This window comes from Porites lutea, chromosome 8, assembly GCF_958299795.1.
Source record: "Porites lutea chromosome 8, jaPorLute2.1, whole genome shotgun sequence".
Lineage (NCBI taxonomy): Eukaryota > Metazoa > Cnidaria > Anthozoa > Scleractinia > Poritidae > Porites > Porites lutea.
The window spans coordinates 27,575,849-27,601,521 of record NC_133208.1 but is presented as its reverse complement, the minus strand read 5'-3'; the positions used below and the strand labels follow the sequence as shown (position 1 = coordinate 27,601,521).

At 38.2% G+C, this 25,673-nt stretch overlaps 2 protein-coding genes across 4 annotated transcripts in view; one reads left to right on the top strand and one right to left on the bottom strand.

Moving 5' to 3' along the window:
• The window catches only part of LOC140946119 (vacuolar protein sorting-associated protein 11 homolog), a 90,237-nt gene extending 72,147 nt beyond the window's left edge, over window positions 1-18,090 (bottom strand). For both annotated transcript variants that reach the window (XM_073395196.1, XM_073395197.1), the window contains exons 1-22: window positions 17,964-18,090; window positions 17,813-17,887; window positions 16,567-16,618; window positions 15,224-15,345; window positions 14,727-14,780; window positions 14,230-14,298; window positions 13,435-13,532; window positions 12,455-12,501; window positions 11,973-12,067; window positions 10,418-10,507; window positions 10,212-10,263; window positions 9,726-9,810; window positions 8,567-8,631; window positions 7,882-7,961; window positions 7,634-7,713; window positions 6,355-6,426; window positions 5,380-5,458; window positions 4,519-4,563; window positions 3,519-3,620; window positions 2,945-2,986; window positions 1,135-1,202; window positions 613-691 (exon numbers count right to left, since the gene is read on the bottom strand). In XM_073395196.1, coding sequence (XP_073251297.1) covers window positions 613-691; window positions 1,135-1,202; window positions 2,945-2,986; window positions 3,519-3,620; window positions 4,519-4,563; window positions 5,380-5,458; window positions 6,355-6,426; window positions 7,634-7,713; window positions 7,882-7,961; window positions 8,567-8,631; window positions 9,726-9,810; window positions 10,212-10,263; window positions 10,418-10,507; window positions 11,973-12,067; window positions 12,455-12,501; window positions 13,435-13,532; window positions 14,230-14,298; window positions 14,727-14,780; window positions 15,224-15,345; window positions 16,567-16,618; window positions 17,813-17,887; window positions 17,964-17,978 — 1,566 coding nt within the window. In that variant the 5' untranslated portion in view covers window positions 17,979-18,090. The remainder of the gene's footprint in view (window positions 1-612; window positions 692-1,134; window positions 1,203-2,944; window positions 2,987-3,518; window positions 3,621-4,518; window positions 4,564-5,379; window positions 5,459-6,354; window positions 6,427-7,633; window positions 7,714-7,881; window positions 7,962-8,566; window positions 8,632-9,725; window positions 9,811-10,211; window positions 10,264-10,417; window positions 10,508-11,972; window positions 12,068-12,454; window positions 12,502-13,434; window positions 13,533-14,229; window positions 14,299-14,726; window positions 14,781-15,223; window positions 15,346-16,566; window positions 16,619-17,812; window positions 17,888-17,963) is intronic.
• Window positions 18,091-18,125: 35 nt separating this feature from the next.
• Window positions 18,126-23,359, top strand: LOC140946123 (YTH domain-containing family protein 3-like). 2 transcript variants are annotated; one of them, XM_073395201.1, is made up of 5 exons: window positions 18,126-18,283; window positions 18,409-18,433; window positions 18,530-18,609; window positions 18,828-20,294; window positions 22,936-23,359. In XM_073395201.1, the coding sequence occupies exons 1-5, from the start codon at window positions 18,263-18,265 to the stop codon at window positions 22,969-22,971; spliced, it is 1,629 nt and encodes a 542-aa protein (XP_073251302.1). In that variant the 5' UTR covers window positions 18,126-18,262; the 3' UTR covers window positions 22,972-23,359. The 2 variants fall into 2 exon arrangements, with proteins under 2 accessions (XP_073251302.1, XP_073251301.1); XM_073395200.1 differs by having other exon boundaries at window positions 18,127-18,283; window positions 18,813-20,294.
• The last annotated feature ends 2,314 nt before the right edge of the window (window positions 23,360-25,673 follow it).

Here is a 25,673-nt window from a genome sequence, read left to right as displayed (position 1 = left end):
TTCCCGAGCCGATTCATGGCCATTTTATGGGATTCATTGGAACAGTTTCATCGCCAGTAGAGGACAATCCTTTTGTTCTTGCACAATAAACAACGGGACAGTTTTGAACACTTAGGCTACGTCCAAACTAAACCAGATAGAATTTCGTGCCAACACAGAAACCTATGCTGTGTAGTGTGAACACTTATCAGATATGTGACTCATCACTTTAGAGATCGGGGTGACGCAGCTTCCATCCATTACAGAAAGCGCCGAAATCACCGTTCTCATGTGTGAACAGAAGCCATTCTCGGTATGGTTTTCGTGCCGGCGCAAAAGCTATGCTGTATAGTATGAACAACTAGTATCCGATATGTGACTAATCATCGGGGCGCAGCTTCGCCCCGTTACAGAAATCGCGCCGAAATCACCGTTCCCATATTTGAACAGAAGCCCTTCTCGGTATCTGTGGTACCATGTACTACCTCCAGAACTTATTTTGTACGGAACGCAAATTAGTCTGCTACACAGCCGTTTTTAGAGTCGTCACGCAACGTTCCTCCCCACTGTGCGGAGGAGCGTTGCGTGACGACACTAAAAACGGCTGTGTAGCAGACTAGAACGCAAATGTACCTCATAAAAATCTAGTTTTCCTATGTACGATAAAGCTCTTTCATAATCTTTGAGATCCTCCAGTTGAATCTTTAAGTATCTGCAAATAAAACATTAACCATATGATTTTTAAGAGAGGTCAACGCCAAGGTATAAAAAAACCCCAAAGTTTGCTTTGTAAAACAGTGAAAAACCAAAAGCGCCATGCAACAGTACTGCCATGGAGGTTTCACTTCAAAATTCACTCTTCTTCGATCCAATACATGTCTTTAAAAATCATTGATACTTGATGTCAACTAGAAAATTGCAACAACAATCTGATAATACTCAGTACCCACGGTTTCTCATAAAACCCGCTTCGTCTAGAAACATGACACTTTTTCAAGGTGCCTCGTGGCCACGCGAAAATGTGGTCCTAACACGTGTATCTGTGTTGGAACAAAATAGAGTTAAATTGAAGACACGCTGTAATTCTTCGGATGCTTTTAAGCCTGATGTTTTGCGTTAAGAACTTAGAGTTCGATTTTTCTACGCAGCACTTACAAATCATGTTGATCATATTTTTCAGCCAAGTACACGGCGTGTTTGAAATACCCAGCCTGACGGCAAACCTGAAATAAAAGGAATTCAAAGGAAGTTATAAGCTTATATATCTTGGCAGCCTTTTTGTGAGATACAATCATCATATTTCATTCAAAACTGACTGTAATGGCAAAATTATTCATAACAATCATTATTATTTATTATTCGCCATCAACTTTACAAGAGTTCGTAAGTGTTACCCAGATTCAAACAAAGGCTGGAGTTCTTAGCTAGCTTTTCTGAGCTATTCGAAAAAGATCCCCGAGTTTACAGTTACAATTGTTTAATAGTAGTGGATGGCTACAAACCTCTAAAAACTCACAGCATTCATATCTAATTATTCGCAACGCGATAGATGGCTTTGTACGCAAGGGGAGGGGAGTTTCTGTACGTCATTCCCACCCTATTTTAGCTTGTGCCAGGCTCTCAGATAGTATAGTGGGAACGTATTAAAACGAGCAGGGCGAAAATAAGAGGCGCACGACTTGGGAAAGGGGGCGGTGGCGGCGGAAAAAATAGGAGAGAGAGGCTCCGCTGCCCTGTCTCTCCCCAGCCCCCGCGCGTTTTTCGCATTTCTTATTACTAAACGACTTTCCACCACCATCTCGGAGCCTGGAACAGGCTAACCCTATTTGTGTGTGTGTTTCACTTTTCTTGTGCTTAAAATGCGTTTTGGTTGTAAACTTTGCGCAAAATGCTTTAAGAACTGTTTAAGTCAAAGGACCAACCTCACAACTACAACACTGCCACTAGCGGAACCTGGCACAGTATTATATGACCATAAATAGGGAGCTCAAGCAACGACATCGGCGACGGGAACAAGAACGGCAAAAAAGCAATAGCCTTAGATTGGCAAAACAACAACTCCATCACGCATTTTTTGTCCACTTCTTTGCCGTCGCTGCACGACTCCCAAACATTGGGAGACAGAGCTTTCCAGGTAGCTGCTCCTTTCCTGTGGAATAAGCTGCCAAGGTCCGCGTGCGAAGCAACGAACTTAGAATCTTTTAGAGACTTTAATTAAGACATTTTTATTTAAGGAATCATTTCAGTTATCTTAGTTTATCTATATCTTTATTTGTAATTATCTTTTACTCATTTTATGTAAATATTTTTTTGATGATTTTTATAGAAAGATTTGTAAAATTTTTAGTTATTAATTACTGTTGTGATGCGCTTTTGAATATTTTATAGAAAAGGCGCAATACAAATAATAAATGTTATTGTTATTGTTATTGACTACAACGTGAAAGTGCCTAATTTCACGTTAAGCCGAGGACGTGAATACAAAACAACGACCTTCCTTTTCTTTTCCTGAACTTTTGATGCAGTCTTTAGAGTTCAACTCTAGAAAAATTTGCCAGCACTTGACGAATTGAACGAGATGGAATCAGGCCGAGAAAGTTTTCACTTTAAGTGACGTTTCCGTAGCTGTCGCCGTCGTTGTTGCTTGAGCTCCCTAATAGAGTGGTTTTCGTTTGAGTGTCGTAAAACCAAAACCAAAGTAATTACTCTGGCCAATCACATAGGACACAGACAATACATTGAACCAATCAAAACTCGAAGTAATTACATGTGGCTGACGCAAAGCGCGGGAAAATGCATGCGAGCGCGTCACAATTGGCTTTGGTCTTACTTCTGATTGGATGAAAAGGTGGCGCGAATCTTTTAAGCCAATCGCATCGTGTAGAAAGTGCAAAACCAATTACTTTTCCACACTCAAATGAAAACCGCTCTAATACTTCAAAAACTCCTCTATACGCAACTATACCTTGATTGCAGTTTCCACATCGAAGTTTAATTCCTTATCAGTCTGCAATAAACAGCAGATTCATCACTATTTGAACACAGAGTGGTGAAGAATGTTAATAACAGCAACAAACGATGGCGTTTAAAACCAATGCACGCAATTTAAACACCCTACAGGCGAAGAACTGTTGCGACAGATGTTTGCAGTGGCAACAAGAGTTTATAATCGGTCACTTTTCAATCCGAAACTTACGCGCGTTCCATTTCTTTTTTGACCGCAGGCTAGGTTTTCCATATGAACAAAGCTCTTGAAGAGGCGAAACCGTCAATAAACGAAACGCGCGGTGAGTATGAAGGCCCAGTGGTCACAAGACGATAATCAGATAACAGTAAAATTTTCTTTTTTTCGTTGAATATTTGGCCTGTGTGCGAACATGTCACTCGAGAGTGGAGGAAAAGGATGGGTGAGGGTGACTGGGGAGGGGGGAAGGGGGGAGGGGGAGGGGGAGGGGGAGGGGAAGGGAGCACTCCTTGTACCATCTACCACCCCCTGAGAAGAGAACTTGCTCGCAGGATATAAATCTGTACGCACATACCATGATGAACTCATCCAGCATGGAGACGTCCTTGAGCTTCGTATAGCAATTGAGAAGCAGGGTAGTATGATCTGTATTGGCCAGTCCTTGTTTGTGCAGTGCCTAGCAAACCAAAACAAAACAAGACACTAAAAAGCAAGATATAATGATATCTTCACCCACCATTATTCTCTCTTACTTCAGCCTGATATTGACAAACAGGGAAAAAATTCTGTTGGGCAAAACGTGATCAGTGGCAGCCAGTGTTTAGACCTTAGTGAGGGATTAAAAGCTACGAGATGTAAGTCCTTTATGTTCTTTTTCATTCATTTCACTTTTTGAGCATTTTATAGGACCGACCTATGATTGGTCAATTGTAAAAATAGCATTACTAATTCTCTAAGGGATCAACCGGAAAGTAATTTTCAATGACATTCCTCGTACAGTAATAATCCCTCAGTTTTCCATGTAACTACCTTCTGTTGCCCTTAGAAAACGAACATGCCGTATACGTTCTACGACAAGCAGCCCAGACGACTGCATATGCTGTATTTGGACTGACATTCAGCGTGTCCTGGGAGCTACTGAAGAGATGCCGGGGCCAAGTAAAGTCGTTTCGCTTGCTTAAGATCGCAGCAGTTGGAAAAAGCGCTTACTCAACAGCGCCGTCTGATAATAGCGATTATTAATGAGTGGACTAGCCTCTCACGCACGCGTTCTTAGGGCTTTGCGATCGTTCCTGCCCCACGCGTGACGAAGCCCTAGGAACGTCTGCAAAGGAGACTATGAGTAGCCTGTACACGGACGTTGTTTTCTTTTTCTTTTCGAAAATCGACAAGCGCGCGGGAGCGAGCGCGGAAAGCTCGCGGTCAATTAATCCCCCGCGGCTTTTATTTTCATACGCGCGCTCGACGATCTCCAAGGCGAGAATAGAGGGTCTGTGAACAGGCTAAACTATGAATGGACTGCTTATTAATTTAAAATGTTTTTCTCTGACAGATGGTTAATTTTATTTACAAACCTGGAGATAAGCGGTGAGGTTGTGAATTCTTTGTGCATCCAAGAACTAAAACAGGCAATAATAATATTTTATAAAACAATTTCTACTGTATAAAGACCTCCTAGACTGTTTAACAATCAAACCTGTATTAAGCGAATCTCTATAAGCCCTCTAAAAACCCCTTACGAAGATGTAGAAGCCCAGGGCTTATAAACGGTAGTTTATAAGCTTTATAAGTTTATACCTCCCGTCGTTGTTAAGAGCTCTACTAAAGCTATGTAGCTCTAATACAAGCAATGGATGCTAAATGAAAGATCTGAGTGCAGACAGTCAAAGGTACATTTTGAAGGAAGAGTTTACTCGGTTACCGGTCGTTTCGATACAAGTTTATTCGGTCGAGGTGTAAATACTAGTTTCAACTACAAGGCTTAAAGAACGAAGAATATTCACCCAAAATCTTTTCCTTGTTCACGCGCAAACTAAACTTGGAGTGATCAACAATTTCTGCGGTTTTACTGCCAGAGTTGAAACGACTTGAATCGAGACGACTTTGTATCGAAACGACCGGTTTCCCTGGGATCAACTGAATGAACTGTCTAGGATTAACATAGTAAGAGTCTTGGGCCTGTTTACGTGGAGGTGGGAGACCTCAGGTAGCCGGGGTAACCCGCCTGTCTATATAATCTCGCATTTTAATTTGATCACGTTTACACGATAGGTGGGGTGACCGTATGAGAGATTATATGGACAGGCGGGTTACCCCACCTAAGCGTGTTACCTCACCTACCTGGGGTCTCCCATGTCCATGTAAACAGACCCCAAGTCTAGCATGTAGAATTTAGTGGTGAGTTTCTCATAGTTGGCTATTTACTGTTTGCTTACCTTCCGAATGACGTAGGATGGTTCCAAATGGCCAATGGTTTTGATGTACTGTTTTATGGCTCCATCGTGATCTCCTTTGCTAAAAAAAAAAATTCGAAAGAAACATATAAAACATATTACTCATTACATTAACCCACTAGCTGTTTAAGTGTTTGTTGAGAGCACACCTTGATATTGTCTGTGATCTATACCTAAAGAGAAAAAAAACACTTTGGGTATTGTGAAGAACAACTCCACTAAACCGACCGTCGGCTAACAGTTTACCGAGTGTTCCCACTACGAGCATTCACCATCTGTCCATCAACAGTTGGCCGATAGTCGGCACAGATAACTATATAATTTTTTTTTTATCTACGCAGGTGGAACATGATCTTCCTAGTGATTATCTGTGCAGTAGCCATTGTCAGAGTCAAAGTTTATAGTTGTGTACCTTCAGTTGATGGTATTAAACACTAGTTATTGGAAGGTCAATTAAGTTGCAAGAGTAATCTTTCCTTATAGCACCCCCCGGACTCGTGAAAACTCACTCAGTTGCCGCCAAAACCTGACAGAGGTAATTAATGACGAATGTACAAGTCGACTCTTCCTTTCACAGATTGCTGATAGGACTAGCTTGAGAAAACAGCCGACATTTCGCGACGACATGGTTGACTTTCCCGCGAGATGATGTCTGAGGAACGAGCGTAAAAATTCCACACTGATGACGTGTCACTACCCAGATCTGGGTGGTGTTTCTTTATTGGTTTAAGAAAATTTTCAACCAACCATTTCGCGGAGAATACGATCGTGGCCTCACGAAAAGTCAGCTGTAATTTCTCACGCAACGTTAGGACCGGCAATTGTTATTGAGTAAATACTATTTCATCTTTGAAAGGTGTCGCTGCCTTATTGAAGGTCAGAATAACCGACTGATGAACGGCCGGGATCAACTGTAATTGCCCATTATAGATGCTGTTGAGAAAACAGTTTTCTTACCTGTATAAGTGGTCTCCATACTGAGTAAAGATTTCAATCAGTCCATCAGAATAGTGCTGACTTTTTGCCAAACTTAGGGGGATGAAAAAAAAAATCAATGCATGATTGTACATGTACTGTGTAACCAAGAATAAAAGGCTTATGAAATTTAACCCAATAAGCCCATGTAGTATGTGACCAGTATACCCGGAGGGGGAGGGGGGGGGGCGGTGCTTGGGTTAATTTTTGTTGGGTATGTGCCGCTGGCCTCTCAGAACCCCTACCCCATTATAGTCTATTCTGTGGCCATATTCTAGGCTCCACCATAGTCACTTTTGGAAAAAAGGCAATTTTCGCATCCCAACTTCGTCACTTTCTGTTCATGTATGCCTTTCAACTACAATAGGTCATCCTGAAAATAAACTGACACATTTGTTAAATTTAATGTGGTGGTAATCTTTCTAGTCTTAAATGCCTACACAGCTGAATTTTCTGACCCCCAAAATCCTGAAAATGTGGGACACTATACTGGCAACTCTTATAAAAATGCAACCCCATAATAGTCAATCCAGAAAATGCTACCCCATCCAGTGGCACATACCCATTAGAGCCTACTACTAGGAAGTACCCGCCCCCCTTTCCGGCCAGTATAAAATTTGTCCTCATAGTTGTAGGCATAATCAAGGAAAGAGATGAAAAGATCTACGACAATAATAAGCAAAAACTCTTTGTATTCATCTTTGAACTGCTTTTCACAACTTAAAGTACGTTAAAAACGGGCAAAAAGTACATATTTGCCTTGCAAGATCACTGCAAAACGAGTTGAATAGTGGTGTTGTGCGTTTTACCACCCACATCAAACCTGTCTTGCAACAAATCAGGTTTTAACCCTTTAAGCCCCAGTATCCACATACAAATTCTCCAAATTGATCTCCATACATTTCCTTAAAGAATGAGTTGAGAGAATTTGATAATAGATCAAGGCATTTTCTCTCGAGTGATCATTTTATTTATTCTCATAACATATCTCTTGACAGTGTATGGATACTGTTATGAGAAAATTGATCTTGGCCACTATTGCGACTAAAAGGGTTAACAGGTTAGAATGAGGGTGGTAAAATGTGCAACATCCCTTTTCAACTCACTTTGCAGCAAAGTTGAACGTTTTTGTTGCCCGTTTTGCCGAAACATTATCCTGTTGTAGTGGTAAGAAGAATTTGAAACATTAAAAAAAAGAGTAAGTGTAAGTTAACCACGGCATGACAGTTGATGTTTTAGTGACACGCAATGAAGGTTTTACCTGATTGCCATTGCATAGAGGTTCTTCTTGAAAAGAATTTCTAGTTTGGTTTGTGTGTCCTTTTCTTCTAACTGAAAAATCTAAAAATGAAAGAAAAACAATATTCTGCATCTGTCACAACTTACGATTTTGAACATTTGCAGAGTTTGTGGATTAGAGAAGTAGTGGCCTGACTATCATGTGCAATTAAAGCAGTGCTAAAATGCACAGAACACTGATTTTTCATTGGTTAGTATGTATACCGGTACCTTATTTTCCATTGTTATGACAAATAAGCTTCCCCATTCACATAAGACATCAATTACTCCCTGGAAGGTCCCTGTAAAAGCTGTTGAATAAAAGAAATCTACAAATTACAGAGAGCTCTGATCAGATAGCTTAACTTTTCACTTGTTATGGCGAGGTTGCCATGAAGAGAAAAGAGAGGGCATTGGGCTAAAAAGGTTAGAGAAAACCTTAGATGGGGGTTGGGGGGGATGGGGCAGTCACTTATTTGGGCTGAATGGGCATGTGCGGCCAAACAGAGTATGGCTTTCAGAGCCCTGAGTCATAAACAGGGTATACAATTTCACTTACATCTTGAACAGAGTGTCTTTCTGAACCAGAAGCCTTGAACAGGGGGTGAACATGGAAGTGAACATGTCTACATGTGTGGTACGGACATCAAAAAATTGAAACAGGTCAGTTTTTATAAACACTCATTTCTGTATCCAGGTTACCCAAACTTCTCTTAGGTGACCCCTGGGATGTTGCCAAAGTCAGTGAAAAGCCAGACTCAGGAAATTTTATTTTCTTAAAAATTATAATATCCATTTTATTTGACAAAAAATACTGTAAGGCAATAAAGATCTCGATACTCTTTGACTGTTGGCTATAATTTAAGCGAACATTTAAATTAATTTCATTAAGTACAATAGCGCTGCACTTTCTTACCAATAAACTTGTTTTGAATGTCATATACCGTAACAATATTCATATTTCTTGGTTGAGAATTGCCTCTGCAAGAAAAAGTGGGAAGTACATGTACTCTTAATCTATGCCTATTTTAGGTGACATTTTAAAAATAATTGCCACATAGTTAATAAATAAAATTAAACCCCCTGTTACATAAGCTTGGGTCACATACAGTAAAAACCCTCGAGTGAGAGCCTGGTTTTTAAGAATATATTATCCTAAAATTTGCCAGTTAGAACCTTTTTAGCCTAAAATTTGAAACAGGTTCTTATTTTCTAAACATCTATAAAACAAATTATTCTGTACACCTGGGCAAATAAGATAAGCCAACATAGGGATTAGAGGCATGGGTTCCTTATCACTCCAACTGCAATACTAATTTACTATGCACATTTCGTATAAGAAAAAGCTGAATACCACTAAATACTTATGGCTACAATAACAATGTATTTTTTTCCTTCAAGAAACAACAACCTATCTACCGTATTTATTTGAATAAGCGCCCAGCCTCGAATTAGCGCCCACCTCGAATAAGCACCCATCCTAAAGGCAGAAAAAGTTAATAATCTCCCAGCCTCAAATAAGCGCCCACCCCACCCCACCTCCCTCCCACTCCCACTCAAACTCAAATAAGCGACCACTCCCACCCCAACCCCAAAAAATTGAATAAGTGCTAATAAGAGACTTTCCCGAAGACCGAGTTTTCTTCAAAGTATTTTACAGGAACCTTGCCTTGTTACATCTTCGGGTTTTGTTATTACCATTTATTGTTTTGTTGCAAAATAAACATACTACACTTGCTGAAAATGCTGAAAATTTAATAAGCGCCCACTCTCAAGGTCCAAAAATTTAATAAGCGCCCAGGGCGGATAATCGAATAAATATGGTAAGTACCTGCATAGCCTAAACTTGTGCTAATTACCAATATAATTATGTAAGAACCTGTTAAGGATAACTCAAGAAAATGCAAGTTCTTTATACTTGTGGGTTAAATTATTGTTGTACATGTACAATGTAGTCTCTCAGTTTAAACTCCCTGGTTGCTATTCAAACACTTAAAATACCTGAAGTAAAGATTATTTAGATGATGAATGTGACATCTTTGCCTTAGTTAAAAGAATTTACTTAGCTTACTTACCCTACTGCTGGTCTCTGAAGCTGTTTATTATCTTGGCTTACTACGACAAGATAACCACGCCACCATGTAACCATTTGCTTCTCTCCTGGCATAATAAACATTATTAATAATAACAATTCCTCCCATAAAAAGGATAGGTATGCTATCTTGCTAAAATGGGCTAAAATCACCTTTGCTATTTTTTTTAAATAAAAATAATTATAAACAAGTACATTTTCTAAGACACCAGAAATTCGAGTTCTTTTTTCATTGTCCCTTCATAGGACATAATATCAGTCTCTATTCATTTTCCAGCACCAAAATTCTCTGGACACCCAAAATCTAAAACGCCTTTTTCTTGCTACTTTCACGTGCAGTTTTAAAGAGTTTTGAAAGTGCACCTCAGTGTCATTTCAGACTATGATTAAGTATAGAGGACTCAGTGACATTATTATTATCTGTAACTATAATACATTTTTGAATACAAGATTAATAATGTAAATATACCTTCAAATGCTAAACAAGGGCCCCGTCCATCAACCTGATAAAAGTAAAGTGCCTGCAATGAAATCAAGAACCTTAATGATTAAGGGCAAAAATAATGTTTTACAAAAGGCTTAATTTTAATAATGTTAAGGGTTTGCAGCATGTACTTGGCACTCTTTGCGCACATATCATTTTCATAGTGTTCTGAAGAAGAGAAGAAGGCTTACCTCTTTTCGAGCCACAATAAACTGGTTTTCCTGTGATGCATCACTCATAACAGAGCATCTAAGTTCACAGCCGTGAGCATCTAATACTTCCTGCCAGTAAAAAGTAAACGTTGATGAGAACAGAAAACATAAGAAAATTTGAGGCAAACTAGGACTGAAATTAACCCTAAAACTGGAACAACCAGTATTAACGATTGATTTGCCATCGATTACTGGGCTTTTCAAAAACATGCGAACCTTGAAGTTCAAAAGCCACCTTCACAATTGCGTTTTTTCACCGCCGTCAATCTGCATAATTATTATTATCACAAGCAATGAACCTTGAAACACAGAAACACACAAAACACATCAAAATCCACCGATCAAAATCACAAACCATGACCTTTTACACCCATTGAAGAAAACTTTTGTTTCCTAAGAGGTCCACTAAGATGATTAACGGCAGCAAAGAATGCAAATGTCAGCTAGCTTCTAAACTTCAGAATTCGCATGTTTTTGAAAAGCTAAGTAAAAGCTAAAACTTGTCTGCGGAACAATGGACTTCCATGAATAATGGCCCAGTTTTGTTACTTAAGACCATATATAATTTTATGCATTGAAACTGTTTCCTGTTACCGGTTGCTACTGATAAAAAGAATGAACATGAATAGAAACTTGAAAAAGTTGGGTCAGCTTTTTCAAGTTTTAATGTTATGCCTGCAAAAATCACCGTTAAAATTATTATACTGAGTGCTCCCTGATAAAATTTCTTTGACATCTTCTTCATAACAAACTCTACAGGAACATTTTATGAAAATGTGTAAAGGCACTAGGTAACGCCCTTAACCCTCTCTCAAAGTCCTAAGAGTGTCTGCCATCAATTTTCTCCTTACTGAATCAATAAATAATCAAGAGAAATCGTTAGGAGAATTAACAAAATGATCACCAGACTCGGTGTTCCCAGGTGAAGTTTGTTTGATATTTCTTCATAACTCTATGGGAGCATTTTGTGTTAGGGTAAAGGCACTGAGTAATAACCTTTAGAATTGACTGAAAACAGCAATGTCCTCATGACATGTAGCCCTTTAAGTAATAGGGTAAAATTTCATGCATTTATTTAATGCCATAAAGAATATACAGTGTCCAGCCAATTAGAGGGCTGATGCCATTGTATATTCTGATTAATCTCTCAGGTTGTATTCAACAGTAGTCCACCGGGGTAATCAGCTAAAAAGTGAGACAATCTGCACAAAAAAAGGCAAACTATTTGAAAAGTGGCCTTCTTTTGGTCCATGTATAATTATAAAGTCACCTTTTGATCAATAAATAATACCAAAATTATTGATCAAAATTGTTTCTGTATTTTTCTCTTCTCTTTTGTCCATCTTAACTAGCTTCTAAGCCAATAACTGGTATCAAGCATGGTTATGTTAAATTCAAACATTTTTGAATAAGTTGTTGTTGATGTTGTTGAAGAACACTTCACATATCCAAAAAGAAAACATGTATTTCTGGTATATTTTGTGATTATGGAGTGAAGTAGAGTACATGACGGTGAAGCCTTGTCGACACTTACCCTCTTGTCTTTTGCTGAAGTGTTATAAGATAAAACAGCCTCTGTTGTCACCACAAACAGTATTACACTGTCACTGGTCTGTTTGAAGGCAAGTCCTACAACAGATAGAATTATAAGCATACTTGTGGTTAAGGTTACCCACTGTAAATAATCCAGACTATAAGCATATTTAGCCAAACTTTATTAGTAGCATAGTGCAATGAGTACATTAAATTTCTACCAATGAAATTAATAATAGTGTATTCTCAATAATATCATTCCATAACAGTTTAAAATTAATGTGCAAAAGTCACTGTGAGCAAAGATGACAAGAAAATGTGATTTGTAACCCCAGAGTCAATTTTGGAGACATAAAATGAGACAATTTTTAACTTTTGAGTCTAAGGATGATAAAGTTGCTTTTCAAGGAACATCTTCTTTCACAAACAAAAAAGGCATATGAAATTCAAAGATGGACAAAATTAATTATAATAAAACTGTACCTGTCACAGGGTGCTTATCATGATGAACTATTCGCTGTTTTGTGTGCCTGCAATCAACAATAAAAGTAAAGCAGTTTTAGGCATTTACAACCAAGACTTATTCTATCAGGGTTTTTCCATTCGAGTAACATTAAACTGTATAATTACCCAGGAGTATGGACAAAATCTCAAACAACAAAGTCAAGTTACAAATAAGCAATTACATATTACTATTGTTAGAATTAAACAAAATAGCAACAATTCTATCAAAAAACTAAATACATATAAATGAAAGTCATGATCCTTGTAAGTAAATTTTAAGTCTCCCACATTTAACAAGTGAATTTTTCCTTTCTATAATAGTTAAGGCTAAACAAAAATCCATTGAAAAAATAATAAACAACAACATGATAAATTTTTTCTCTACTATTGAAAACTAGTTTGAGTAACCAAATGATAAAAATAATGATAGAGGCAAGAATCAATGACAAAATTGTTGAGACATTGTCCTTAGAATAATGGGGTAAGTTCGGAGAACACAAAAAACTACACCCCTGCCCCTCCCCTCTCCATTCAAAGTTGGGGTGTTTGTTGTTTTCTACCGGTAGCTCAAACAGCATCACAACATTGCATGGAGGGCAGGAGAAGGGGTAGGGAGGGGGAAGCTTTATAACCTTCACGCTGTATTAAGTTGCAAGCAAAAAGTGCTCTCTTTCAGACTAGTTTTGCAATTTTTATCAGTTTCAGCTAAAACTTTGCATGAAAATAGAAACTGACTTTTGCCATAACAAGTCAGCAACTTTGAAAGAGTACTCAGAGGTGAACTGAAATGTGAAAAAAAAAAATTTGAAAACCTCATTAATTTTAGTTGCAAAGAAATGACATTCTAAAGATCACTAATATTTCTAAAAATAGTAACAAAATGGCGGGAAATTTGAAATTCATTGCCTTCAGGGCAGAGCATCTTATCTAATTTTGTCTCCGATTTAGAAGCTTATAACCTGTCTCTTGTGATGTCTCCTTTGTAAACAAGAACGGTGCCATCTGCAAATCCTACAGCCATCTGAGTGAGATTCTCCATAACAGCAAGACAGGACACCTGAGGTAAATATTATCAATTTAATTGATGCAAGCTCCCCTTAAGATTAGGAAACCCTTGGATCTCACTACAGTTGAACCTTCATTAAGCTGCCACCCTCAGGGTAGCATCCAAAGAAGTTTGTCATAAATTAGAATAATCTTTAGCAGAAACATCACTTTATTTTGAAACAAACACACAACAGGATCAGCATTACTGATCCACAATACGTCGTCACCTTGTATCTCAAACTGTATAAAGAGCTTTGGCGTTTGTTCCCAGATTAACTGTCTGGTTACATAAAGGCCCAAGCATTTTCAATGTAGTCTTCCTTTTTTTTTTAATTGGGACTCATTGGTTATAGACAGCCAGGGACTCATAATTTTTCACAAGATGAGTCCCAAGACACACCATAACTATTTGCAACAAAATCACTGTTTTAGGCATGGGCATGTGACATGACGAACCAAAAGAATATCTGCACAATTAACCCTTTAAGCCCCGGTATCCACATAGAAATTCTCCAAACTGCTCTCCATACATTTCCTTAAACAATCAGCTGTGAGAATTTGATAATAGATCAAGGCATTTTCTCTTGGATGATCATTTTATTAATTCTCATAACTTATCTCTTGACAGTGTATGGATATTGTTAAGAGAAAATTGATCTTTGTCACTATTGGGACTTAAAGGGTTAAAGGGCTAGAAGACCACATACCGGAACTGGCTTGTTTCCTGGAATAAGACGCTGCATGCAGCAACAAACAGGATTGCCATACTTATCAATCTGAATATAAAGTGATGATATTACTATTCAATTACATGAAATTACAACTGTGTACTTCAATATTTATCTTGAGGTCAATTTACGCGATACAACAGAGTGTACAACTTCATTGTATGCTATGTGCTTACGATACAGAGCTGTTTCTAAGATTTCCAGATGCTGGGTAAATAAACAGGTACAGCTGTAGGCGGGGAATCAAATTGCTATGTATGTTCCTATGAAAGTAGCTGGGGGGGGGGGGGGGGGGTCACATTCATAACTAGCCCCCAGCCCTTAATTCATGACAGCCCTACAATAAATCCAAGGCATGGGTTGAAACATGTTATTTGCGTGCATGTGTTGCAAGTTTGATTCACATGACACAACTTCTCTTGTAAGCTTTTCAAAAGCATATTACATGCATCAAAGAAAAACACAGCAATTTGTACCTTGTCCAAATTCCAAACTCGAATTATAGGATCAACTCCATCAACTTCATCTTCCTGAATCAAGATTTAGATGGATTAACATTAATATATGAATTGATACAAAGCTGTTGCCCATAAGGTGATACCGGAAATTTGTAATTTTGTCATCACTACATCTGTTCATGTATTATAAATACTCTACTGTACAAATATTGTTGTTGTTATTGTTGTTGTTGTTGTTTTGGGGGGGGTGAAGATGTGTATTTCGTTGTTGGTGTACAGGTGCAGGTATGTGCAGGATATCTCACTTTGAAGTTTGCTTGAAAATGAAGGGTAAAACAGCTGTCCATGGCTGCTGTTGATGTAGCTGTGTGTGTGTGTGTGTGTGTAAGGTAGTTGCCAAGCAGTAGGTTGGTGCTCGTCTGTCACTTGCTCTTATGAACTTTGTCAAAATTGAAAAAGACTTAGTTGCTTTTAATACACAGGTGTCAAATGCTTACATAAGTTAAAAAACTTACCCCAACTGTGAACAAAAAGTTTTGCTGTTTTAATTGATAAAAATGGGACACACGGATTTCATAGGCCTGGAAGGATGTGATGGTTAAATCACGACCCAAAAAGTGTACAAAGCCAGCCGAATCTATCAAAAATTCAAGACAAAAAATACATTTTTTATCATAACATTTAAACTTCTAAAATATTGGACTAGAAAATTTATGACGGAACATAGAAGTAGCTCTGAGGTAAAATTTAAAGTACCATGAAATTCCCACTGAACATGTACAATGACCTTAGTTAAAGGAATCAGAGAACCACATCAGACAAAGTAAAAGTTCTTTAGTCTGAGGCCCGCCCGCCTTGATGAACAATGTGCAAATAAAGTTGTGTCCAATAGTTCAGGGCTATTGGACTTTGGGATCCAGCTAATGCATTCTGTTCTTAACTTTCCCGAAGGGCCAGTGAAGCTCTTCGGAGGAATCCAAATTGCAGAAGTTTCGAAAGCTGTTTTTCAAGCTGATCAGATAAAGATCTGACCACTGAACCAGTAATTAGTTAATAAATAATAATAAATTGATTATCAATCACTGCTTATGAAAAAAGTTTTTCTGACTCCTTTAAATGACTCTTGGGCTACTGATTTCCTTTGCACCCTGATTAGAACTGCACCCACAACCTACAGATTAGAACAACCATGCTTGCCCCGCCAACTGAGCTGTGAGGTCAGATTGGTAAAAGAGGGGGCTTTAGAACATTCACGGTTCTAAAGAGTTGGACCCAGTTGTTTTAAAGGCGGATAATGCAATGGTTTCCATGATAATTATCCGCTAGATAGACTTCGGGTTTATCTGGTGAATAGCAGTATCCAAAGTTTGAACAACTGGAGCTTAAAATTGTGTCATAAAATTTCCACTGAGGATCAAAATCACTAAACTGTTACTACCCTGAAAAACCACTAATAATTAATAATAATTAATTTAGGTGCAAACAATTATTGTTTGCACCTAAATTTTTTAATAACTCAGATGACCATTTCAAGCAACCTGTTTGGTCATGTGATTTTCGCTAAATAATTAACAATAATATTAATAATTGTAGAAACACATAATATTATAACAACAGTTTTCAGTTCAAATGCTCTAAAACTGCAGGAAAGAATTCTGTTGAAACATCTCTGCCTCCTCTTAACATGTCACTAATAATAAATGACTGTTCTATTGACTTTCTATTATTTGCATTTTCTGCAAACTCTTAGTTCATGATAAACAGCCTATATGGAGCTACAAGGTCAGGAAGGATCAGAAAGGGTTTTGGGAAATAAAATACTCTACAGGCATAGCCAAAATATTAAAAATGACATTACCTCCGATAACTAACTGCCCTCTTCCACTTGTACAAGATGTGATGTCAACATCCTGTTCACAAGATCAGATGAAAAAAACAAAATGAAACAGCTTAATTCAAATTACACGAACTCTGCAACACCATGAGTCACGGCGATGTTATAAAAGATGCATGCATTCTGAGGATGGAGTCACATTTCAATTCCACCTGTTGAAAGCAAAACTGAAAGAACTGAATCACATGTATCTGCACTTTTGTTTCATCTTCCATTCAGATATTTAATTTAATTTAATTTATTCATTTTATTATGTATTTTATTTCATGAAAATTTAATTTTTCTTAAGTATAAGGGGTCAATAAAAATTCTTGCTGTTGCTGTCATTCATTTATAAGCTTAATTCATGATCACTGCTCAATAAACTTATCACTTGAGAAGGTACAACAACAAGCAGCTGGCTTTGTTAGTGGAGACTACCATAGAGTCAAGAATGACGATCATGATTAGTGACATCAGTTGGCAGTCGCTTGAGGAGTGCAGGGCAATAGGCCGCCTGGTGCTTATGTACAAAATTGTTCACGTTCTTGTTGATATCTCCTTGCACTTCACACCTCCTGCCAAGTGGTCGCCAATCAAGTCATACTTCTGATCTGTCGTATCTTTGACTACAATCCAAAACCAACAGTTACCGATCTTCCTTTTTTCAACGCACAATTCCTCAATGGAACTCTTTACCACTAACTTTGCATTGTGCATCCTCAACCCAGTCATTTAAAACTGCCTTATCTAATTTAAACATTTCAAGGATTATTAACACTAGCCACTATTATAACAAAGACCGCTGATCATACTTCTGAATCTTAAATATCCCGCATGGGGGATTGATACGGTTATCAATTTTTTTTATCATTTGTAATATTAATCATTAAGAAGAAAGATAAGTGAAAAAGTTTCACTTATCTTTATTCTTAGGTGTTTAAAAAATTTAATTTGATCTGTATAATAATAAGAATAAGAAAAATAATAACAATAAAATTACTACCAATAATTAATAATAATAATAATAATAATAATAATAATAATACAGGAAATCCATTTTAAAAAATGGCTGTTCTCTTGACTGTCTTGAAAATTGGATAGGATGATATGTGTGCGATCCATTGTATTCACGCATGCATATTCATTCTTAGAATATAATCATTATCACTGAGATACTGGCCTCTCCATAACCTACTGCAAAAACGCGAGCAATATAACATCGCCATACCTTTAGCGCCGAGAATGGTTGGTTTGTTCCGGGGTCTTTGAGAATTTCCTTGTCAAAAAAGTTGAATCTGCGCCACTAAAACAGAAAAAAAAACCTTCTTCGTCAGGTTGTTATGCCGATAAACAAATGAAGCAATCCTTGTAAATCTAACCTGTAGCAGAGCCATGGCGTACACACAGCCCCTCTAAGGATTATCTCGTCTATGTTCCGCCATATTGTTTTCTTCAACCGAAAGGTGTGATGGGTACAAGACGTAATCACCATATTTGGACCATTTGATTGACAGATTGCGTAAATTTGGTGAAGTCACGCAAAGCACGCGCAGACGAACCACTGAAGGAGCGGCCATTTTCTTTTGTTCTTTAGCACTTCATGATCTAAACGACGTGGACGCGAGACATCGTAATTTGCGGAGTTTTTGTGGCGTAGACTATAACATTCCTAAAGGGCATGTCAACGACTATTGAACAGGTAAAATTTCTGTTTATCTACATTTTCTTTCGCTGATCTTTACTGCCTGCGAAAGCAACAACGACTAATTCAAAATTCTAATTTCCTCTTGCATTCCTCGATTTGCGTTCCTCGTGTATCATCAGCGACCCAAGGACCACGGAGGAAAAGGTGGGTTATTTGCCATTTTATAACATTAGTTAGGCGTAAAAACGACTACTCTATCTAATAATCACCTCACTTATCACCTTTAAAAATGTATTTTAGGTTACGTGAATAAAAACGGAGAGTTACAAAATGTCGCTCCCGAAGACCTCGATCGATACCTTCATCCGGGGACGAAACAGGTGAGATTTTTTTCGAATATTTGCTTTTGATATTATTTCTTTCTGCATCACTTGCGCATTTATTGCATCCCTCCGTTAATACCTTCTCGCAAAGTTATTAAGACTTATCTCTAACTGTTGCCATGTTTTTATTTCTTTTCCCCCGATTTCGCGACGACGTCATGGCTCCTGATTATCTTTCGCTGTCGATCATTCACGTTTAGGGCAACGACAAGCAGTTGAATTCTCAACCAGATAACACGAGTTTGCCAAGTCAATTAACGGACACTTATTTGCCTCCTTTTTACCCGAGTACAACCACTGGATCGAACACTGGATTGCCTCCGATGCCTTTTCCATATCTGAACGCGGCGGGAATTAGCGACGGCACTTGGTCAACCGGTGTGCCATCGTTAAATCCCAATACGCTATTTCCATCTTCGGGTTTCAGTGCGGTCGGAAACGGAGAACAGCTTTTACCCGATCAGATGTTTAATCACAATGCAGGAGTTGCAGTTTCTACAAATGCTTATTTAAGCAGTTTGGGACACAATTCCCAGGGAGCCCCGGCTTTGTATTTCCCGGGAACATCAACTGATATCTCGTGGGGAGAGCAAACACCAACTTCAGGTCCACCTTTGCTGCCGAATTTTTACCAACCACCACCACCCCCTACTTCGGAACATGGAACTTTAAATCCCATTGGGGTCGACATAGACTCTCTGAAGGGAAAGGAGTTTGGTTCAACAGGCAATGTGGAAAATGCGTTATCTAGTTTGGCTCTGGGTGTCAATGACAAAGGAGTTGAGGGATTGAATGATAAGAGCAAGTTGTCGTCTCAAGTGACTAGTGCATCAAGTGTTAGTGCTTCAGAGACCAAACCAAAATCTTGGGCTGCAATTGCTAGTCAACCAGCCAAACCCAAACCAAAACTGCCTCCTCCAAAACCTAAACTTCCACCTCCTCCTACCTCTCAACAAGCTGTTTCAACATCCAAAGTAGAATCTGGAGCATGGGGTAATGCTGTGAAATCAGGGGCCACTAAGCCTGCCATTGGTCGCGGCACAAGGCCACGACCTAATGCAGCAGGAAGCAATATGTCTGGAAATCCAGGACCTTCCAATACACCTGTGACTCCATCGGAGTCTGTGCCAATTCTTGAAAGGCTGAAGGCTAAGAACTGCTACAATCCAAGGGAATTTAATCTTGTTCAGAAAAATGCTCGTTTCTTCATCATCAAAAGCTACAGTGAGGATGATATTCATCGTTCAATCAAATACAGTGTCTGGACAAGCACAGAACATGGCAACAGGCGATTGAATGAGGCGTTTAAGGAGCAGCAGCGTGGCAGTGCTCCAACTTACCTGCTGTTCAGTGTCAATGGCAGTGGACACTTCTGCGGAATTGCAATGATGATGTCTGAAGTTGATTTGGAGATTGAGACTGGAATATGGTCTCAAGACAAGTGGAAAGGCAAGTTTGAGGTGAAATGGTGTTATGTCAAGGACGTGCCTAACAATGCGTTGCGTCACATTCGTTTGGAAAATAATGATAACAAACCTGTGACCAATTCCCGCGATACTCAGGAAGTGCCTCCCGAGAAGGGGAAACAGGTTTTGAAGATCATTCATTCTTACAAGCACCAGACGTCTATCTTTGATGACTTTGGCCATTATGAGAAACGTCAGGATGAGGAATTCAAAAAGGTTAGATTTTTTTAAGTACATCTACAATTAAATGTATTAAATAAAACTAAATTTTTTTTTATTATTAGTATTAATTTTCTTCTGGGTTTTATATGTGCAGTATGTAAGCTGTTATTGCAACTAAGTATTAAAGGCAAAGTGAAAGGTCTGGCCCCAGTTGTTCAAAATGTGTCTAGCACTATCTAGTGGATAATGCAGTCATATAGGTATTAATTTTTCCAATACTTACCGTATTTATTTGATTAACCGCCCTGGGCGCTTATTAAATTTTTGGACCTTGAGAGTGGGCGCTTATTCGAGGTGGGCGCTTATCTAAGGCTGGGCGCTTCACCATTTTCAGCAATTAGTGAAGTATTTTTATTTTGCAACAAAACAGTAAATGCCTGTAACAAAACGTGAAGAAGCAACAACGCAAGTTTTCTGTAAAATACTCGGGAGAACACTACGCCTTCGGGAAAGTCTCTTATTAGTACTTATTCAATTTCAATTTCAATCTCATTATCACTCAAGTAGGTGGAGTGGAGATGGGCGCTTATTTGGGTTTGATTGGGAGGGTTGGGGTGGGCTCTTATTCGAGGCTGGGCGTTTATTAACTTTTTCTGCCTTTAGGATGGGTGTTATTCGAGGTGGGCACTAATTCGAGGTTGGGCGCTTATTCGAATAAATACGGGTATCCACTAGATAATGATTTATTGAACAACTGCAAAGCTGCTGCCTAATGGGTAACTGGTTGCCAGAGGCTGCCTAAAATTTGTGATTCTTATGGCAATAGCCTTCTATACCTACTTCCAATGAAGGAATGACAGAATTCCCTGCTCATTTTGCACTTTTGAGATGAAAACATAAAACATGTGTTCATCGACCGTAGGCGAAAAGCTTTTGCTGATAAAAGGAAACAAACAAGCACTTTTCTGGAAATTTGAAACCCAATGGGCTGCTAAGAAATGTGACTCGGGCTCCTAACTTTCTATTTTAGGAGTTCAAAGGGCTCCCAAAACATTTTCTTAGGCAGCAACCTTGAACTGGAATCTGGTCATAATATGTCTTTCGGTAAATTATCAAACAAAATACTGCTTTACCAAAAATATTAAATATATCTCATGGTGTGGAAGAAACTCCATGTAATAGACATTTCCACTGGAAAGTACCAGTGCAATGTACATGTAGGTAGAAAAAAGTACGGTTTAGAACATGCATTAGTACCTGAATGTACATCTCAGTAGCTGTTGAAATTTGAATGGTCACTTTTCCAGTGGCTTATAACTTTTACATTTATGTCATTGATAACACCAAAATATTTTAGTATCATTTTAATGTAGCTTAATGTAACTTAGGCAAAGTTAACCTGGACCAAATGCTGGTCAGTAGTTTTCCCAACTATGCTTGGGGCAGCCCGATGGCCTTTGCAGGGGCACCCCATGACCTGTATGTACATACTTGCTTGCAGTTCTTTGGAAAGTGTATTTGCTATGGCCTTGTTGCTTGCTTGCCATTTTTGTGCTGTGTTTTACTCTTTTTCGAAGAATGTGGTTTAGTTTTATCTTTAGTTTAAATTTTAGTTCTCTTTGTTTATGTCTGCAATGAGATTGAAGAAATTAAGTTTAAACCAAGAAGAAGATCGGACCACAGAATGCATGTACAGTTTACATATAAAATAATTGTGTAATACTTGATTTGCTGCACGTGACCTCTAGCTTTTAGTTTTTGAAAACCTTTTTTTTTTCTCTGAGTGAGCATCATGTGCAATATTGTTAGATTTTTTTTCTGGGTGATCATTAATTTTTCCCTAGTACGTAAACGTTTTGGCTCTTCGCAGGGCTCAAGAAAAATCCCAGCGGTCTCCTGGGATGAGTAGGTTTTCTTGCTGGGCAACTAACTCTAACAAAATCATTAACTACGACCAGTAAGTAGTTGCCCTGGGCAAGTAAAACATGAGAGCTAATTGCCCAAATGACAAGCTGGAATTCAAAGGGGTTTTCGAGCCCTGCATCGATAAGGAAGAAGTGAAATGTGAATTCTATCAGCATGTATTTTATTGGTATGTTGTTGAATTCCTATGGAGTGATCATTCCGTGGAAGTTTTTTGGCAGTTCTGATTGCATGGTACAATTTCTTTTCAGTATTTTGCAAAATGAATTCTGTGATTTAGTGTGTTTTGGAGGGTAAAAGTGCAAATTTTATCTGTAGTAGAAATCAAAACATGCAATGAAAAGAGCGTTCAGACTATGAAAGTTCAGCCTTACTTGAATTTTGGATCACAGTATTAGATAATAATTTTTATTTGGTTGTTACTGTACAAAACCTCTTTGGCTCCTTGTCTTTGTATTACCAGAGTTGTTACTAAGATTTCAAGTTGCCGGGTAAATACAACAAGTAGGCAGTGAATCAAACTTCTAAGGATTTTGGTTACATGTATGTTATTTCTTCTATTTTCCCATGAAAGTAGCTAGAGATAAGATACTTTCAGCCGTCTCCTTTTTTCCCAGTCTCTCCCTCGTTCACTTCTTCACTGCTCGTTTGCTTTTTTTGTTTGTTTGCACTGACAGAGAGCCTCTGCTTATCAGTTTACTGTTTCAGTATGTATTCACATGAAAAAGTAAAGAACTATTGATTCAAGTTCTCTTTTAAACTTTTTGGACAGGGAGGCAAGAAAGTGGTTGGAGTCAAGGCACCCTAGAAGGCAGAATCAGGGCTTAAACCATGAAGCAAGTGATATCATCCCTTAAACTTTGACTTTATATTATTCATTGTAAGTTGGGTGAAGGAACCTGAAGGATTTTGGTCATTCAAGAAGCAATGTGATATTCTTATAATGTTGGCAATGGATAGCAAGCGAACTGATCAGAATAGACTTAAATGCTAACAGTCTTGGGCAAGCAACATTTACCAACTGAATGCAGTGTTTGGTTCATGGTGCTGTAGTCACAAAAATCTGTAGTTTTTTTTTTTTAATTATTTTCCTTTCTAGAGTCTGAACTGAATTTTGCCAGTAACTCTAACATGCAGCTTCCTTGTAATGTAAGTGTAGAAGGGTTCCCATTCACAATAAACAACTATCATAACAATTGTGTTGATGTTCAATTTATTGTAGGGATCTTCAATAGATCCAAAAAATGTAGATACCGTTAATGATATAATATTATTGATCCCCCCCCCCTCCCTGCTCCATGACAATTACTCCAACATTGCCAATTATTCAAAAGACAGGTGCGAGTCTGATAAACTACATGAAAGCCACAAAGTCAGAAAGAGGAAACCAGATTTTAAAAAATACTCGAATGTAGTGTTGATCGGGCCTAAATTATACAAGATACAGCCATTCAGAAGTTGCAAATTCACTATTACAAATTATGTAGACTTTTCGACAGTGTGGCTGGCAATCTACAGCTGTATACGTCTCTTGGTAAATTTTCAAGGTTTTAAAATTAATGGCCATATCTTTTTTGGTATTGACTCGATTAACACCAAACTTAAGAATATTCCTTACCTCGGTGTGCTCTTTCTGACTGTGGGGGTCATGTGTTGTTTATCCCCATAATACATGGACTTGCACCCAGCGCCCCTCAAATTGAAATTAGGCAATGCCAGGATATAGCACAAAGGGGTGAAATAATTCCATCTTGCTTGATTTACAAAGGCATGCCTCATGCTAGGCTGTTAGGTCTTGAAATTAACGCTAAACTTTTTAAGATTTTTCTTTTGGGAAACTTAGTCTAAAAAAGGTGATTCAGAGAACTGGAATATAAAATTAAGAAAGATAATATCGTCAGTGTCCTCCCATTAAAAAAAACTATAATATTTTCTTACAACGGCCTGATAAGAAATGTAATGCATTATGTCAGTACACTTTGGAACCAGGACTTTTGCTGTAGTCATTGAACCTGCATGGAGAGCAGTATGCAAGGGTATTTTCCTCATAATCAGGCGCCTAGTGTTGAACAGTCTGCAGTGACTTCTTTTTATTGAACAAGTGAAAATATCTAATCGTTCAGTATGCCATATAAACGGAGCAAAAGTTCTGATAACGATCGATTTTGACATACATGTTAAAATCTCGTTCCCAGGGTCCTCTCTCTCTTACCACGGCGGCCGAGTAGGGGAAGACCCTGGAAACGAGGTTGTTAAGTTCCCCCATATACTGAAGCCTCTTAAAAAAATAACAATCATTAAAATAAACATTATGGTCATTTGTGTTGTAGTTAATTTTTTACCTCGGGTAATTTTTGCTTTTCTTTTGTTTTTGGGTGAAATAAAAAATTAACTACAACATATTCGAGCGAGGGATGCTACCTTCACTGTATACTATTGATCTCTGTAACTGAATAAACAGATTGCGTCGTAAATTCCCTGGTATACTTGTTGGCATTGACCATACATTTATTCCTGTGTCAAGGGTAATGACAAAACAATAATACAATAGTTGTAGAGCGCTAATTCCCATTGGTCCAGTAGCGCTTTACATAATAAAGAATACCCCTAACAAAAAACTAACAAAGAACGATTTACAAAAATTTTGTAAACACGAACTAAGCAGCTGCACAAAGTAGATTTTTTTTTTCTCGTCGTAAACAGAACATCGTAAATATTAATCGAGAATCTGCTTGTTAACACTGGATTTAAAAGGACCAAGAGAGATGCACTGTTTCAGCCCCCAAATGAAAGAGCCAATTAAGCCCAGAAGGGTAAAGAATGATTCGGCCTCTCATGGAGCCAGTTGAGCACAATTTAAGCCAAAACAGCCCCGTTTAATGTTGGCTATTGCAGGCCAGTTTGCAGTGGGTCTCATTCAGCCCGTTCTAGGCCTATATTGGCCCTGATTAAGCAAAGTACCAAGCTTTTTGAGAAAAATCCACTTTTCAGCATAAAACAACCAAATCTGGCGAAAATGTAAACTCAGGTGAGAAAATCGACAAAAGCAATTTTTAGGTTTTTTGATTAAGGAAGCAAACTTAGACCCCAAAATTGGTCAAAATGGGACTGCATTTCACACACCGAAACGGTTTTACAGTAGTAAAGCGTGTTCTCACTAGTCACTTACTCAAGTCACCAAAAAAACGTCGGTAAACTAATTTCACGTTCTTGAGTGTTTTAATCCGCTGAAAGGAATTTTGAGTCTGTTAATCTTTTGGTATAAGAGATTACCACACTGTGTACTAAAGAAAACAGACTTGGAGCCAGAACATTAGTTTGCTCTGAGTTTAATGGGCTGTTTGCGTTATTAAACGTCAGTAGATTACCGGAAATGTCGGTAAATGACTAAAAACAAGAAAACAGGTTTTTATACGGTTTTGTCCCTAATCCGCCAAAAGGAAACGTAAGTTTGCGACACATCAATTGTTGTTTTATCAAGTTTTTTTTCCTTCCGAACGTCCACTCAAT

Excerpts from the sequence above, each read along its gene's own strand:
- LOC140946123 (XM_073395200.1), top strand. The coding sequence starts at position 18,263 with ATGTCAACGACTATTGAACAG. Across the intron at positions 18,284-18,408 it reads TGTCAACGACTATTGAACAG|CGACCCAAGGACCACGGAGG; the intron begins GTAAAATTTCTG and ends GTGTATCATCAG. Across the intron at positions 18,434-18,529 it reads CAAGGACCACGGAGGAAAAG|GTTACGTGAATAAAAACGGA; the intron begins GTGGGTTATTTG and ends AATGTATTTTAG.